The sequence below is a fragment of the Ursus maritimus genome, unplaced genomic scaffold, assembly GCF_017311325.1.
Source record: "Ursus maritimus isolate PB19 unplaced genomic scaffold, ASM1731132v1 scaffold_6, whole genome shotgun sequence".
In the NCBI taxonomy this organism is placed as follows: Eukaryota; Metazoa; Chordata; class Mammalia; order Carnivora; family Ursidae; genus Ursus; species Ursus maritimus.
The window spans coordinates 7,426,045-7,443,263 of record NW_024426774.1 but is presented as its reverse complement, the minus strand read 5'-3'; the positions used below and the strand labels follow the sequence as shown (position 1 = coordinate 7,443,263).

The following is a 17,219-nucleotide window of genomic DNA, read 5'->3' as shown; positions in this document are numbered from 1 at the left end:
GCCCCCCAGTGCACCCTGTCCCCCCCCCCCCAGCCCCCTGACACAGCTCCACCCTCCCACAGGCCACCTTTCCATCCTCAGGGGCCAAACAGACGGGCAGGACAGCTGGGAAATTTCCAGCATCCTTGTCCTGGGCTGGGTGCAGGCGCACGCGCGCACACACACAACCACTTGGACATTTTTCAAACTGGAGCTTTTCCCCTCAATTTTGTCAGCGAGATTAAGGGCTCATGCCTGTCAAGATAAATGACACTGCTGGGGTTTCTCATTAAGAGCATGAGTCATCCTCTCTAGCAGCCAGGTGGAAACTCTTTTGTTCATGGAGGCCTGGTGGACAGCCTGGAGGCAGAGGCCGGTGTTCTCACCAACAGAAAGATCTTAAATTTCAAATTTCCAAAGAGAAGATTTTCAGCTTCTGCTGCCCATGTGCGGTGAGCTGAACGTATGCTCCCCCAAACTTACCAGGTGAAGGCCTGAATCCCGGGGGATGGCGTTAGGAGGCAGAGCCCGCAATGGGATTAGTGTCCGCGGAGAAGCACCGTTCCAGAGCCATCTCCCCCTCCACCACGAGAGGACATGGCGAGCAGGCAGCCCCCTGCAAGAACCCTGAGCTCGGATGGCCAGCCTCCAGAACTGCGGGAAACCGAGGTTGGGTGGTAAGCCCCAGCCTGCAGCGTTCTGCTCCGGCAGCCGACCGGACGCTGCAGAAGCTTGCCCTCGAGTCCAGACGGCTCCTGAGACGTACAGAACACGGTGGGTACCAGAGGCCATCGGTTCTGCTCGGGACCTGCAGCCTCCAAAGCGCGTAATCCTGATCTGGCTCCTTCTGGAAACTAAAGGAGCCGCCTGCCCTGGACCCCGCCATGGGCCTGTGGGCTCGGCAGGCACAGGGCCCAGTGGCCAAGGCAGCGCACTGTGCCGATGGGTCTCTTCTCTCCCTAGACGGACCAGAAGCCACTATGCCAGCTTTATGAGGAGATATTTTAAACCCCAGGGAGGTGGGCTCTAACGTGAGCTGAAGGTCGACGCGTCACGGACTGAGCCACCCAGGGGCCCCTCTGCCTGGTCTAATTAGCAACACTCACCGAGGCCCCTGGCTTCTCGGAGGCGGTGCCCCCCCCCCCCCCCCGGGCCCCGGCTCTTCCTTCATCCCTGCAAGGATGGGAACCGAGAAGGTGGCAGGAGGGGCATGAAGACCAGAGGGAGGAGAGGACCCCTCACTCAGGAACCGTGGACAAGGGCAACCAGGCGGTGAAACGCCGCAGGCACTCGGGAGCCATACGGGCCAGATTCCGAACAGGGAGAGGATCTTGGGGCTGAAGGGCGAATCCGGATCTAGACTCGAGGCTGACAAGCGCCTGGATTATTCGTGCCCGCCTCGTCATCGGGAGCCCCACGCCAGGGCCTGAGACCTCGCTGGCCCTGCTCGCAGCGGCCAGAGCCTACAGAGGCCTAAGGAACACGCGAGCTTTCTTCACGGCGCCAGCACGTGAGCCCGTGGGAGGCTGCACGTGAGCGTGTTTCCACGTGGTTCGACAGATCCGTGTCCCAGCCACGTAACACCACGGCAGTAAGTGCTCCGCACCTTTAAAAGGAGGACACATTTGGGGCGCCTGGGGGGTGCGGTCAGTTGAGTGACTGACTCTTGGTTTCAGCTCAGGTCATGATCCCAGGGTCATGAGATCGAGCCCCACATCCAGCTCACGCGCTCAACGGGGAGCCTGCCTGAGATTCTCCCTCCCTCTACCCCCCACCACGCTGCCTCTCTCAAATAAATAAGTCTTTAAAAAATAACAATTTAGAGGGGCGCCTGGGTGGCACAGCGGTTAAGCGCCTGCCTTCGGCTCAGGGCGTGATCCCGGCGTTATGGGATCGAGCCCCACATCGGGCTCCTCCGCTGTGAGCCTGCTTCTTCCTCTCCCACTCCCCCTGCTTGTGTTCCCTCTCTCGCTGGCTGTCTCTATCTCTGTCAAATAAATAAATAAAAAAATCTTTAAAAAAAAAAATAAAAAATAACAATTTAGAAAGGACACGTTTGCGAAGTAACACCCGTGGAGATCGACCTTGTTCAGCAAGCAGGCGTCTCTCTCTCTCTCTGAAGTGACCACCACACCAGCGTGAAGATGGCCGAGCAAGAGCCGCTCCACTGGGAGGACCGTCCTTCGTGCTCCCTGGGAAGATTCTGGTCTCAGAGCCAAGGCTGGTGCCTTCACGAAGGATCCGTGCTCTCCGACATTCACCTTGGACGAGCGACGCAACCACGCGGGACTGCCACCCCGGGAGGAGCCTCCCCCGTTCCCCATCAGGGGCGGACACAGCCGGGGCCGCCCCTTACCGTCCTCATGCTGCCCGCACACATTCCGATCCTAAACTCGGTTTACCTAACCATCTAAAGACTGGAGCTTCCTCTGTGCTGTGGACACACGTTCCCAAGACCCATGTGGAATTTTAACACAAAGATTTTTAATCCAGTTTAAAAAATCCTTAAAACAGTCTTCCTTTCAAAACATGAAGTTGATTTGGGGTTTTCCTGTTATTGTAATAAATTAGGGAAAACTGTATCTTGGAATTGTTGAGGAAAAAGATAATGTACTAGTTTTCCTGTAACAATAAAAAAACTTGGTTGTCAAAGAGTTAACAGGGACATCAACCTAGAAATTTCAGTGAACAAATGCTAATGCAGATAAAATATAAATTCTTTATATACACGTACGAACGACCACGACCATGACATCTAAACAGTGATTTTAATGAGCTGTGTGTACCTGAATAAGGACTGCAAACCAAGACTATAAAATTAAGGCAGCTGCTTTATTTTGAACAAGGAACTGGCATAAGCAACTCTGAGTAAGGGGAGAGCCCGCCCCCGACAGCACTTCCCACCCAGTTTTGGGAGAAAAGCGTCGTCTTCTTTCCGGCCGGTCCTGTCGTCCCCCGTGACACCTGCTTACGAGGCAGGCACCGCAGGGCGGACACCTGCTCACAGCCGAGGAAGCAGGTCGGAGGGCGCAGCCTGGCGCTTCAACACGCGGGCCGGGACTCCCATTCGGGCGGACCTTGAATTAGGTGAGATGAACGTGCTCTGTCCACAGTCCCAGAGTTGCTTCCACGGAAAAATCACTTTTATAATAAAGCTCCTTTCATTAAGCACAGCGATCCCACAATCTTGCCAGGAGAGCTCGCCAGCCCCACGTCTACGACGGAGAGGAGGAGGAAGGGCGGGTCTCCGCCGCGATCGGCCGACGCCGCTACGCTGTCTGCGCCAAGAACCGCACGTACTGCCCCCGGGCCTCCAGGTGGTCGGCGGGCCGGGTGTACGCCGTCCACACGGGGTCGCCCACAAACAGCCGCATGGCCTTCACGTAGTTCTGGAACAGACGCGCCGGGACGTTCAGCGGCTGCCGAGACCGCGGCCGGCTGGCGCCCCCGCCGCGGCTGCGCCGCCCGCGAGCGGCCCGACCCCCGGGGCCACCAGCCCCCGCGCTCGCACAGCCAGCCTCTGCGCGGGGTGCGGGGCTGAACCCCTCCGTAACCCGCCGTCTGCGGGCGGCGCGCAGCCAACCCCGCCGCGGTGCAGCCTCGACTCCGCAGGGCCGTGAGCGCTGCACACCCCGCAGGACGGCATGGCCGCGGCCTCACGCCTGAATCCCGCCTGAATGCCGTTCCCGCTCCCGCGGCTCGACGCCCTCATGAGCTGACGCGCGCGGCGAGGGCACGACGCGCGGACCCGCACCACCCGCGGCGCAAGAGCGCGGACGAACGCCTCGCCGCCGGGCCGGCCCAGCCGGGGAAACGAGGGCGCCCGCCCCGCCCCGGCCCCGTGCACAGGCCGCATACGAGTGACACGCGCGCTACCTTGTCGTCCAGCGTGAAGCGGTGATAGATCCCCGCGGGGAGAGTTATCATGTCGCCCTTCTCCATGAAGATGCGGATCCACTGGTCCTCCGCGTCTCGCACGTCGAAGTAGCCGCTGCCGTCCAGGACGTAGCGGATCTCGTCATCCAGGTGCAAGTGCTCCTCGTAGAACATCTTAATCTGGGCGGCGGGGACAGGCCGTCTCAGGCGCACCCGGCGCCCGCCCGGCCCAGCGCGGCCCGAGCCCCGAGGCCGGGTTCTCTGCGGCCCACCGGACACCCGACGACCAGGGCCGGGACGCGGGCGCTCGAGCAACTTCAGAAGCCCGCACGCGAGCGAGCGCTTACACCCACCTCCGCGGCCGGCAACCTTCTCGGTCCTCCCCGTGACCCTCGAGGGAGCGGGGCCCACACGGGCCGGGCACCTGCCCAACGGCACGCAGCCGAGCTGCGCGGTCAACACGCCACCACGTCCGGACTCCTGCTCCCTTCCTGCCGCGCAGGGCAGCCTCACGGGCCTCACCCGCACTGCAGTCGTCTCGCGCCTCACACGACACACGGTCGTCACAAAGATCACACCAGAAGGTCAGAAGCCCCGTGTACATCTGAGAAAGGCAGTCACCGTTTCCATAAACAAACACTTTCCATTTGTTTAAATCTTTCATCTTCCAAAAAGTCCTTACCCCCCTAAAATGGATAAAAATACTCAAATCCGGAGAACAGTTGAAAGAATTTTACGGTATATACCCCTGTACCCACACCAAGACGACATCATCGAACTGTCTCTACTCGCACTGTTAGCGTCTCCCCGCAGGCGTGTTTGAAGCTTTCCTTATACGTTTACACATTTCCGGAAAATCCATTAAATATGTGGAAAGTGGCCACTTACAATAAGAGCAGAGCACATTAACACCTGTCCTGAATGCTGGAGGCTGTGGTGACGCAGGCGTCACGGCCCCGAGGGGGAGCGATCCGGCCAGCTGCAGGTGCACTGACTCGCACGCCCAGCAATCCCCTTCCCCGAACGGACCCCGCAGCTACGCCTCCGACCACACAGAGGCTCCTCTCTGCTGGAGTGTGAAATACTGGAAAGAACTCGGACGCCAGCGCCAGAGAGCCGCAGAGTCAACAACGTCTACGAGCACCGTCACAGCCGGACGCTGACACGACCCTGTCGACAGTCGGACCATGGGAACGGCGCGGCGAAGATGCGGGAGGGGGTGGCCCTTCTGGCACCGTGAGACTCTAGAACTTTGTTGTGTTTCTGTAATCCTAAACGAGGAAGATGAGCGTGGGACGGAAAACCTACACCGCACTGACCTGAGTAACTTGTGACCGTGTCACTTCAACTCCGTCCTCAGTCTGAGAGAGGGACCTGCACACCGGCTCCCGCCCCCTCAAGGGCCGCCGTCTGCGATGGGCGGGCGGAGCAGCCAGGCCGAAAGCACTGAGCGTGTAGCGAGGGAAACGAGTAAGTATGCGGACGGCCCAGGGGCCGGGGTCCTCGGTGGGATGAGAGAGGGGCACGCACTGAATGGGGGAGGGCGAGAGAAAGTCCTGTGGAGTTGACTGGAATGAGAGGCATCAGCTCAAACCGATTTCTCTCTCACACACGGAATTCACAGCCCCGTTGCCTGAAAGGACCTGGGGCAACGGCCCCCAGGAGCAACGAGGACTCCTGTCCAGGTTTCCAAGTACCAGTGACAGGTACCAAGAAGAGTGGCCGATTCCAGGGCCAGGTCAGGGCACGCGGAGGCGCCTGGCGCACGTGGACCCAGCGAGGACAAAGGTGCTCAGGACAATGGTGGGGATCTGGCAAGAGGACAGGAACCGGTTAGGCTCCTACTTGCTCCGTCTGGGGCAATCCGAACCTCAAAATTACTCGCTGGCCTGTAATCCATGCCCGCCATGATTCGAGGAAGACTCTATGAGCCCACACTGGTGTCCACAGAACGGAACGGGCAGCCTCTCCCCACAGAGGGGGGTCAATACTAGATGATAGCTAGAAGGTCACCATCCTTACCACCCTGAGAGCGGTGACGGATTCAGGCAGGAACCGTCCAGACTCACTGCAAACAGAGGGCAAGTTTGAGAAGAAACAGGGTGTTTGCAGACTCAAAGTAACCCTCCACAAATTTCTTCTTAGTTATGAGGGGGAAATAGTAACTTCACCATGAAAAACCTGACAACACAAACGTAACCAAGCTTCCGATCAGCCAGGAAGGGTCCTCTGACACACTGGCCTCCCAGCGGGGTGCACCGAGCAGACACAACACCTTCTGTGCAGGATTCCTGCCCAAAACGCATCCCTCGAATCCGATCATGAGGACACCCAACACAAACAACATAATTAGATAGTGAAGGTCTGTTGCAGAGAAACGAGAGAAAGAAGCCTGGATCAGCAAGGGAGTTTGCTTCCAGGAGAGAAGCTATTCTGGAGGACTAGGACGATGGAGAGAATACAATTACTAACGTTAACAGCACACGAGCCCCTTCGATGTAATAAGACAAAGCACTGCTGGGGCGCCTGGGTGGCTCAGTCAGTTGAACGTCCTTGATTTCTTTTTTCTTTTTTTTTTTTTTAAGATTTTATTTATTTATTTGACAGAGAGAGACAGCCAGCGAGAGAGGGAACACAAGCAGGGGGAGTGGGAGAGAAAGAAGCAGGCTCCCAGCGGAGAAGCCCGATGTGGGGCTTGAACCCAGAACGCCGGGATCAAGCCCTGAGCGGAAGGAAGACGCTTAACGACTGCACCACCCAGGCGCCCCAGACGCCCTTGATTTCGGCTCCAGTCATGATCCTGGGTTGTGAGATCAAGCCCCACATAGGGTTCTGTGCTGACTGTGGAGCCTGCTTGAGATTCTCTCTCTCCTTCTCCCTTTGCCCCTCCCGCTTGGTAAAAAAATAAAAAAATTAAAAAAAAAGACAAAAGCACTGCTAAGATGGGTAATCTAAAATTCATGGCAAAGCACATCGTTTGAATCCGAGAGAACTCCTGACTCGTTAGGGCACTCGGTGAGAAATGACCCCATCCTGTAAGGTACTGCAACACTCGTGCTCTGACCGGCAGGAATAAGCTGACAGCAATCACACCACGCGTGAACGTTTACAGCGTCCGTGCTCTCGCACTGCTTTGGTGCTTACTTCAATTTGTTGGTACACCTGCCTGTTTCCTTTCTCGGAAACACACGCAGAAGACATCCAAGCTTACGGAAGAATAGTTTGGGTAGAGGGAGCCCTCGGTGACCTTCCCTAGATCCATCAGAGCACGGAGGTCACAGGATAAATGCCACCCTGAGCTCTGAGACAGAGGACACAGAGCCCCCTGGAGCGGGTAAACTGGTACAACACGCAACCGGTCATCCTGGCAAACTGTGGCAGGCTGAGTGTGCACCAGCTTGAAAGTGAAAAACTCCTGGGGTTTAAGGGGAGCCCCACAGTTCTGTCCCTTTTACAGTTAGAAACCCCACCAGGTTCTCATGATGAAGATCCCAGAAATATCCTTTCACGTTGCAGGCAATGGGAGGGGAAAGGAGCCATTTTTAACTACTTCCAGAACACCCTGCACACCAAAGGCCAGTACTCCCAGGGAACCAACCGTACCAGAGCCTTATCTGACTTGCGGGAAGGCCACCTCCAGCCCCCTCCAGCCTAAAGGGAGAAAGAAAAGGCCACAACAGAAGAACCAAGCCCACTCAAGACTAGACTGCACTGTAAGATCACAGGGCACTTCTCCCGCCGACAGGTGACTGCACGACAGGGGTCCAGAAGAGTAATAGTGAAGTTATTAAGGAAAATTTAAAGCTTTGGAAGAGCCGTGAGACACAGAATCTATATGAGGAAGAGTGCTTGGAGAAACAAAGACCCCGGGGAGAAGAAAAACAAGGAAACCAGAGGAAACCAAACCCCTGGCACCAGCATCAGCAAACGGAAGTCCCACCCAGATAACACAAACCCTCACACCAAAAGCCGACTTGCCTTAGTTCCTCTTAACAGACACTACACTCTGGCTTTAACCAAAAATAACAGGCCGTGCTAAAAGTTAAGGAAAAATCCATCTCTAGAGACAAAGCAAGCATGAGAACCAGACAGGGACGTCACACACATTTCAGAAACTGAAGCCCAAGGTTACCTAGCAAGTAAGTGCTGGAGCCAGAATTTAGAGATCTTATTTATTTATTTGACAGAAAGAAAGAGAGCACAAGCAGGGCGAGCAGCAGGAAAAGGGAGAGGCAGGCCCCCCACTGAGCAGGGAGCCCAATGGGAAATTCGATCCCAGAACCCTGGGATCATGACCTGAGCCGAAGGCAGATGCTCAACCGACTGAGCCACCTAAGCACTCCAAGAAACCCACTTTAAAATAAAGACACAAATAGGTTAAAAGCAAACTTCTGGAGAAAGATACACCACGTTAACAGTAATCAAAAGAAAGCTCAGGGAGCTATATTAATTCTGGCAATGCAGACTTCAGAACAAGGAAAATCATCAGGGATAAAGATGGATATCATGTAATGACAAAATGGTCAAATCTCTAAGAGGACAGGACAATCTTGAACATGTATGCGCCTAACAACAGATGTCAAAATACCCAAGACAAAAACTAACAGAATGAGAACACATAAATCAACCATTTTAGCTGGAGATTTCAACACCACCCATCCATAAACAAGTTCAGCTAGCAGAAAATCAGAAAGGAATAGCTGTGGAAAAGCACCACCAATCAACATTCATAGAATGAGTCAACCAGCAACGGAATACACGTTCTTTTCAAGCTCACGTGGTGCATTCACTAAGATAAACTATGTTCTGGCCCATAAAACAGCTCAATATATTTACAAGGACTCAAGTCTTATAAAATATATCTCTGATTACAGTGGGATTAAATTGGAAGGCAATAAAAGAAAAGTCTCTGGAAAAGTCCCCATATAATTGGAAACTAACCCATACAAAAAACCCACATAGGTCAAAGAAATCAAAAAGGAAATTAATCCGGAAGTATTCTGAACTGAATGAAAATGAAAATCATTCGAAATTTGTGTGATGCCACTAAAGCAGGACTTAGGGAAATCCACAGCACTAAACACCTACGTTAAAAAAAGAAGGCTGCAAGTCAGTGACCTCAGCAACCACGTTAAGAAATTAGAAGAAGGATGGCTCAGTCGGTTGAGCATCCAACTCCTGATTTCAGCTCAGGTTGTGATCTCAGGGTTGGGAGTTCCAGCCGCAGGTCTGGCTTCCTGCTTAGTAGGAAGTCTGCTTGGGATTCTCTCTTCCTTGCCTTCTGCCCCTCCCCCCCCACTTGCTCTCTCAAATAAAAATCAATCTTTAAAAAAAGGAAAAAAGAAACAACAAAGAGAAGCTTATACTAATAGGAGTGAATATAACGATTCCCCTCTTCAAAGAATTTAGAGTTACCTTACCTTTTCTTCATAATTTGGTAGTTTATCCTTGCATATGGTTATTATGTCCATCCAGGAATAGTTTCTCTCTTTTCGGATCTTTTCTAATTCTGGATCATTCTCATATTTATCCGCATCCAACTATTAATTAGAGTTTAAACAACAACAAAAAGGAGGTCACATTAACGCAAGGAAACAAAGAAATGTTCTTTCTGCATCTCCAACATGATTACACTCCAAATATATCTTCCAGTCCACTGTCAAGTGCAAACTAACCTTCCTTCCCCCCTTTCCCTACTNNNNTGGAGGGTTTCCCCACCCTCCGTTACAGCTACTGAGTGCAGTTGTACTTAATCCCTGCCTCCCTTCTCCCCGGCAGTTCTTCCTGGGGGACTCTACATCCCCATTCCAGTCCCACTGACAGGAGCCCAGGTGAAACACCCATGGCCAAGACTGTCCAAGGTCACTAACCCCACCTCCACCCCAGTCCTGTTCCTCCAGCACCAATCTCCTGCAGGTCTAACCAATCTCCCTATGACATCCCTTTGGTCAGCTGTTTCCCTGGGCTGAAATGACTGATGCCTACAGATAAAACCCAAGTTCATTACACTGGGATGAGAGGCCTTCCATCAAGTGGCCCAGTTGCCTTTTCTACTCTGTCCCTATCATCTGTTTGTTTTTTTTTTTTAATCTACATTCTAAACCAAATAGGATTTCCTACTCTCCAAAAGACGCTTCACATACCCACACCCTTGCTCCTGACAGCTTCCTACACCTAGAAATCTCCATCATTTTCATGCATCACAACCCTATCTATTCTTCAAAGTCCCATTCTAACATGTTTGTCATGAAGCACTCCCCTAGGACCCCAGCCAGAGTTAATCTGCACTCCTACATCAAACTATTGGCAATGAATTTAGCATACCTTGCAGTATGCTGCAATAAAATGCACATTTTTAAAAACTTTTGATTTATTTATGGGAGAGAGAGAGCACAAGCAGGGGGAGGAGTAGGCAGGGGGAGAAGCGGGCTCCCTGCTCAGGCAGCCTGCTGCGGAGTTCAACCCCAGAACCCTGGAATCATGACCCGAGGCGAAGGCAGACGCTTAACCAACAGAGCCACCCAGGCGTCCCTTAAATGCACATTTTATCATAACTACTGAATGGCAAACTCCAGAATATCTTAAAGTACTTGTCATCAATACATTAATTTCTACAAAGATGACTCCCAAAACTATCAAATCCACCTCAGGATGTGCACAGCACTGCTCCACACTAGAACAATCTAACTTCAAATTGTGTGTATGAGACAGAGCTTTCGATCACTCTGCTGTGTCACTGATAGCAGACGTGCAAAACTGCTCCATTTGTTCCCACTGATCAAGAACAGTTATTATGAAGGAAGTATATAAAAACACACAGGACACGAAAGCCACAGAGTAAACATTATTTACTTATTTATTTTTAAGTACACTCCATGCCCAACATGGGGCTTGAACTCATGACCCTGAGATCAAGAGTTGGATGCTCCACGGACTGGGCCAGCCGGACATCCCTAAACATAATTTAATTCTGACAGCCCTTTGACTTATCCAGGGCAGAACTAGAAGGTAGGAGGAACTGGGTCTGACCCCACAGAATAACTAAAAGATGCCTTTTAAAACATGGTATTTTATCCTTTGGTATTTTATCACATGGTATTTTATCACAAGTTGATCAATATCTCATTCTTCCTCTTAAAAAGCACAATGAAACCCCCAAAGGGCAGTAACTTGACTCTTCTGACTGGTTAGATTGCAGATAAATTGATTTTATGATAAAACAAAATTTATTTCCCTCTCATAATAGACATTATATACCATCTGATTGCCTCAAAGATGGTACTTTCCAGTACGTTAAGTGTTAAATCTTAGCCTGGGAAAAAGATAAATAATCTGTAAAAATTAACACAGGCCCCAATCAAAGGGTTTAGTAGAGAAGTCCTTTTAATGCCAAGGAGGCTAGCCGGGCTTCATTTCCGCCCACCGTGAAGGAAAGGAACCCTGTTTACAAGAGCCAGGAGGCCAGCAGGGGGAGCCCTTACACCCAGCATCAGCTGCAGACCAGCGGGAAAAGCCTCACCTAGCAGGTGGATGCCCCTTCACACCTGCAAGGAAGGTTTCCTGCGCCCAGCACAGCCCAGCTAACGAGAAGCCACTGCTCCGGCGGACTTGTTATAACAGCCCCCTCAACTCCACCCCCTCTTTTTAATAAAAGACTGTTTATTTTCATTTATTAGGGGAACTTGCCTATAGTTTTTGCTGTGGTTTGCGTATACTGGATTGCAATTCTCTGCTATTACTAAATAAACCCATTTTTGCTGGTGAAATAACTGGCAGCTTTCTAAGACTGTATTTATTTGAAACAGAGAGAGAGAGCACAAGCAGGGGCAGCAGGGGAGAGAGAGAAGCAGACTCCCCGCTGAGCAAGGAGCCCGACCTCGGCTGGATTCTAGGGCCCTGAGATCAACCTGAGATCACGACCTAAGCCCAAGGCCCACGCTTAACCGACTGAGCCGCCCGGGCGCCCGTGGCAGTTTGATCTCGAAAGTTTGCACTACCAGGGGCGCCCGGCTGGTTCAGTCGGTAGAGCCTGCACTGAGTTCAAGCCGCACGCTGGCTGTAGAGATCACTTAAAAATACGGGGGGGGGGGGGGGGGACACTCTTTAAAAACAACAACAAAGTTAGCACTACTCAACCAGAGGCACCATGAAGACTGACTCGCTTCTCCTCTAAGAGGGACCAGATGAGGTCTAAAGAGCTGTTGGGCTGAAACATTCTCTGAGCCGGTGTCACGGGGGAGAAGCGTGGGTCCAGGCAACCCGGGGTTCATTCCACTCTGGCCCCAGGTGGAGCACGCGCCGTGGGAGCAGACACCACAGCGGGCTCGGGCAGCTGGGGCCCTGCAGCCCGCGTGTGGTGAGGGCGGTTCCCCGGGAGGAGACCCTCCACCCCGCACCCCTGCGCGCACCTGCCGCCTGCGGGGGAGGACTGCGCACCTCACAGGACACCCACCGCACAGGGGTCCTGGGGAGGGTCTTCAAGGTCTCCCGCCCCGCTCTCGCCCCGTGTAGTCCACTAACAGCGCGCCCAGCGCACCCCGTCAGACCACAGACCCCAAGCAGGAGGCCACCTGGGGCGCCCGACTCCCGCCCTCGCCCGACTGCAGGGCACGCGCAGGACGGCCAGTACGCCGACGACGATAAGCATGCGCACGGCGCCCCGAGCGCCTAAAACCGCGCAAGCGCAGCATGCCCCGGAGGCGGGCCACCCGCCCCCCACTACTGAGCATGCGCACCCCTCCCAGGTCGCGATTCCCGGCGCCGCTACTGAGCATGTGCACTATGCCCCGGGCGTCGCCGACCATCCGGCCCTCCTACTGAGCATGAGCAGCACCTCTCCCCACCCTCCGGCCCTGTCCCGGCCGCGGTCCCCACTAGCTGCAAGTTGGGGCGTGCGGGGAGCACGGGGGACCCGGTGGGGGGGACTGCCCCTGCCTACCTTCCAATAAAGAACCCCAAGCCGGCGCAGCTGCTCCAGGCCGACCGGGCGGCTGGGCTCGGCGCGGTGGGGCAGCCTCGGGTCGTCGGCGGACTCGTCCATGTACCAGGCCTGCACCATGGCCGAGCCGGTCTCCGCGAGCAAGCGCTGCACGCCCGCTCGCCCCCGCCCCAGACCCTGACCCTGACCCTGGCCGGCGCCTGCAGGAGGCGGCGGAAGAAACTCGGGCGAGCCGCGCAGGGAGGACCCTTATCCCGGGGCGGCCGGGCGGGGCGGGGCGGTGCTCCCGGCGGAGGGAGGGGCGAGACGGGAGGGCAGCTGCGGGGAGGAGGGGGCCAGCGCGCCCCGAGTGCTTGCGGGGCAGGGCGGGGCGAGGCAGCTGCGGGGAGGGGGGTCCAGAGGTCATCTTGACCAGAACAATCGGGTGAAACACTACTGACATGAAAGGATTTCTATTTTACCGGACGGAAATGTTAGGCTGGAACATTCTCTGAGCCCGTCTCATGGGGGGAAAGCGTGGCTCTGGGCGAACCGGAGTTCATGCCACTCAACCACCAGAGAACCCACGCGACCCACGTGGGGCACAGCGTGGCTTGAAGTCCGGTCGAGTCACCACAGAGGGCCCAGGTGTCACCCAGGGTAGGCTACCGCGTGCTCTCCATTTCCCCCATCTTTGCAGTATCAACAGTCGGCCCTGCCCTCCGTTGTTAAACTGCCCATCTCCCTTCCGCATGGTGTTATGTTCTGGGGGAGGAAAAGCAAACTTGCCCTTCCCATTCCTTGAATTAATCATCTGTTTAGCAGATTAGAAAAGAAAAGTTTCATTTTTTCAGATCATTCAACCGGAAAAGATCTGATCATCTCGCCATCCGGCTCAGCCTCTAACGGGGCATCAAGTAACTGGGAAGCCCGTGGGATTGAAACTAGACCTGACAGCACATCTCCAGAGCCTGCAGCCCACTCTGAACTCCGGGAACCACTGTGCACGAAGCACACAGCTTTTGTGTCCGTGAGCTGCTGCAGTCCCACATCTGGTGGAGAGCCCCCACCTCTCCAGTCCTCAGGTGACCAGCCGGTGCTTGTCCCCCAGGGGGACACCTTCCACATCACTGCCCATCTTCTCCTGCGCTTCACGACAAGGCTTCATGATCTTGTCTCTGATGGGGATCTCGCCCCACCAGGAAAGCTTCAAGGCTGACCCCTCCCTGCAGACTGCTCTCACAACCTAACCCAGGACCCCCCAGTGGCCACATCCAATCATGCACTTCTGTTCTGCTCTAGGTCACAGCTGCCCCCTCCCCTCCTGAAACACTTCCTTCTCACTTCCCTCCAGCTCCCTCCTGGTTCTTCTTGGCATGACCACAAAGTTGTGGCATGTCCTGTCCTCTATCCACACACACTCCAGGTGACCTCATAGAGTCCAGGATACGCGGTGACTTCCACATCTGTCTCCAGCCTGGACCTCTTTTGAGACCTGACCAGGTGTTGAACTCGGCATCACCACTGATGTCAAACCTAACTCAGCGGAAGCGGAACTCAGTTCCCTGCACATCCAGACAGGTCACTCCCCAGCCCTTCCCATTCCTGCCAACAGCCGCACCAACCACCCAGTGCCCGAACCCAGAAGTCTAGCAGTTTTGTTTCCTCCGTCTTACCCTCAGCATCCAGCCAAATCGAGCAGCAGATCCTCTCGCAACAGCACAAATACACTCACTTCATCCCAGCTCCTTCTGCCTCCTCTCGGCCTGCTAACACTGACCCGTGAAATGGACCTCTGCTCCCACTTGGGCACCACTGCCAGCCGATCTCTGCAGAGCACGTATTTAAAAACACAAATGGGGACGCCTAGGGGACTCAGTCGGTTGGGCGGCCAACTCCATCTCAGCTTGTCTTGATCTCAGGGTCATGAGTTCAAGCCCTTCATTGGGCTCTACGCGGGGCATGGAGCCTACTTTAAAAAAAAGTTTTTTTTAATAAAAAGTAAAAAAAAAATACAAACAGGATCTTGTCCCTTGTCTGCTTAACCCTACTTTCCTGACTGCCCTGGCTCCTGACCACCTCTCCAGCCCCTCTCCCTCTTGCCTGTCCTCTGCCCTCCACACACTCCTGCCTCTCAGCATCTGAACCCGATGTCCTCCTATGCGTCCTGTTCTTAGCGTAGATCTCCCCTCCCTGCAGAGGCCTCTGACCCCTCCCTACACCTCTGGGGAGGCCCCCCTGCTACACTGGTGCTGGTGTGTAGTGATTTGACTAATGTCCGCCTGCACCTTGGGACTGTCAGCCCCACGTGTATGGGGCTTGCTGAATGAATGAATTTGTATTGCCCATGACAACTTGTGTCTTGGGGTCAGGGTGTGTCTCGTCAGTCTTCCAGGGACCAGTGCCTGGTCCATCGCAGGCAGTAAAGGAAAGTCTGTTGAGTGAACATGGAAAGGATGTGAAGAGAACACTGCATGGAGTCTTCGCAGCCTTACTGCAACTGCTCTCCTAACGCAAACCAGATCCCGGGCGCGGAAATAACCATGCTGCGTGCTGGGTCACCCTACAGGGGCTTCACGCGTGCGCTCTCAGCCAGCCTTGCAAGCAAGGGGGCGCGACTTACCACCCACGCATTACAGACGAGACGATGGGGCACACAAAAGTGACATGCTCCCGTGGCCCACGAGGTCCCGTGGCCAGGAAGGAGCAAGTCTGGGATTTGAGCCAGGGAGCCAGCCCCAAAGCCTGCAGATGTTACGCAACAACACGGTGCGGGAATTGGCGAGGCTGCTGTCCTCCAGCCCGGGGAATGACTGCTTCTTGGAATGCGAACAGTGCCTCCAGTGCCCTCTGGGGCCGTGGCACCGACAATCCTGCATCACCATGTGGGGGCCTCCATCTTAAGCAGGGTTTTGTGGTTTTTTTCCTATTGGGGAGGAGAGAGGGAGCTGTGTTATGCTGTAAAAAAACAAAAAAAAACAGCATACTCTGGAAAAGCAAGAGCATTGGGATGCCCTTAAGAATTGTCATGGAGCCCAGCACTTGCGGCCAGAACCGGTTCAAGCAGGCAGACTCAGACCAGAACAGCACTCATTATATTCATAGGCCCATTTCTGGCCCACGGGATTCCTCCTTTGAAGGGAAGTCTTTTGAAATTGAACTACTCCTTCCTGAAGAATAGCTAGCAGCAGCCAAAAAATACATTTTGCGACCAGAATTTATCACCCTAAAGTAGGCGACTTGGGAAGAATCTGTTTAGATGTTGTGAGAGACAGATGGTCCCCCTCACCGCAAGCCTGCCTGCACGCACCGCCATGCATCCCGGCTCTGTGCAGCGCTCGTGCCCAGGGGCCCACTCGCCAGCAGGCAGGGAGATGGCAGAGCAGAAGACCAGGGGCCCCGAGACGCCGGGACATGAAGGACGTGGACACGCACCTGTACCAGGACAGCAGCCTCCCTCTGCAAAGGCCCAGGGAGTGGATCTTTCAGGCTTTGCAGGCCAGCAGGCAAAATCAAGGAAAATAGATCAGTCTATTTTAATTTAAAATGGTAACAACCACTTTAAGGTGTAAACACCATTCTTAGCTCACAGAACATACAAAAACAGGCATCGGGCTGGAAGGTGCTGACCCCATTCTATCCCATTAATAATACTACCACTTCATCTGCTCACCAAGGACTTAACTCTCTGGCCTGGGCAGAGCTTTGAAGGGGTTGAGCTTTCACCCTCCTAAGGAGCTATGGAGGGGGCCTGCCGGGAGCCCGCCGACGCTGGCAGAGGACATGGTCTCCTGGGTCAGAGGCAAGGCCCAGCGTGGGGGTCAGCAGCAGGAGCCACCATCAGCATTTCTGACAGGTTCCCCGAAAACCATTTCCTGCCAGGGGACGCCGAGCGGCTGAGAGACACCGCGTGCTCCGTGCGCTGCATTATAGGCAGAGAACCTTGAGCTTAGGACCCAAGACCTTTATGATCCTGGGCAGGGAGCAACCTGCCCTTGCTCCAGGGAGACACTCCGTCTGTCTTGCAAGGCCATTCGCTAAACAAATCTCCCGGAAAGAAGAGTTAGGATCTCATCTGTGGATGTGCAGAATGTCAGAGACCCACGGAGAACAGTCTCCTGATGTTCTCTTGGGACTTCTGTTTTATTTGCATTCAACGGATACAGTCTTAGAAGTGTGGCAGAGGGCCCACAGCCCTGCACGGCAGAAGTATGGGCGCAGCGGCTCTTCCTCTGCTCGGCGTCCCACAGGCTACACTCAGGGGTCACTGGGGCTGCGTCCTTTCCGGAGCATGGTTGTTGGCAGAACTCGTGCAGTAAATCTGAGATCCGTTTTCTTCCTTGCTGTTGACCGGGAGCAGCTCTCTGTGTCCAGAAGAGGCGTCAGTCCCCTGCCCATAACATAGAAGCTCATTTCTTCAAGGCAGCAGGAAAGGCTTTATCCCTTT

The 17,219-nt window shown here is 54.4% G+C and overlaps 2 protein-coding genes across 2 annotated transcripts; one reads left to right on the top strand and one right to left on the bottom strand.

Moving 5' to 3' along the window:
* Positions 1 to 2,792: 2,792 nt before the first annotated feature.
* On the bottom strand, positions 2,793 to 13,062 carry ADI1 (acireductone dioxygenase 1). The gene is made up of 4 exons (XM_040622859.1): positions 12,794 to 13,062; positions 9,276 to 9,395; positions 3,856 to 4,035; positions 2,793 to 3,368 (listed from the first exon to the last, which is right to left on the bottom strand). The coding sequence occupies exons 1-4, from the start codon at positions 12,911 to 12,913 to the stop codon at positions 3,249 to 3,251; spliced, it is 540 nt and encodes a 179-aa protein (XP_040478793.1). The 5' UTR covers positions 12,914 to 13,062; the 3' UTR covers positions 2,793 to 3,248.
* Positions 13,063 to 13,166: 104 nt separating this feature from the next.
* LOC103658634 lies at positions 13,167 to 14,715 on the top strand. The gene is made up of 4 exons (XM_008686172.2): positions 13,167 to 13,432; positions 13,627 to 13,857; positions 14,199 to 14,353; positions 14,455 to 14,715. The coding sequence occupies exons 1-4, from the start codon at positions 13,297 to 13,299 to the stop codon at positions 14,686 to 14,688; spliced, it is 756 nt and encodes a 251-aa protein (XP_008684394.1). The 5' UTR covers positions 13,167 to 13,296; the 3' UTR covers positions 14,689 to 14,715.
* Positions 14,716 to 17,219: the final 2,504 nt, after the last annotated feature.

Coding starts and splice junctions, on each gene's coding strand:
- ADI1 (XM_040622859.1), bottom strand. CDS start 12,913: ATGGTGCAGGCCTGGTACATGGACGAGTCCGCCGACGACCCGAGGCTG. Junction 9,396..12,793: donor TTGGGGTTCTTTATTGGAAG/GTAGGCAGGGGC, acceptor TCTAATTAATAG/TTGGATGCGGATAAATATGA. Junction 3,369..3,855: donor GCTTCACGCTGGACGACAAG/GTAGCGCGCGTG, acceptor CGTCTGTTCCAG/AACTACGTGAAGGCCATGCG.
- LOC103658634 (XM_008686172.2), top strand. CDS start 13,297: ATGGGGGGAAAGCGTGGCTCTGGGCGAACCGGAGTTCATGCCACTCAA. Junction 13,433..13,626: donor GGGCCCAGGTGTCACCCAGG/GTAGGCTACCGC, acceptor TCATTTTTTCAG/ATCATTCAACCGGAAAAGAT. Junction 13,858..14,198: donor CCCACCTCTCCAGTCCTCAG/GTGACCAGCCGG, acceptor CACACACTCCAG/GTGACCTCATAGAGTCCAGG.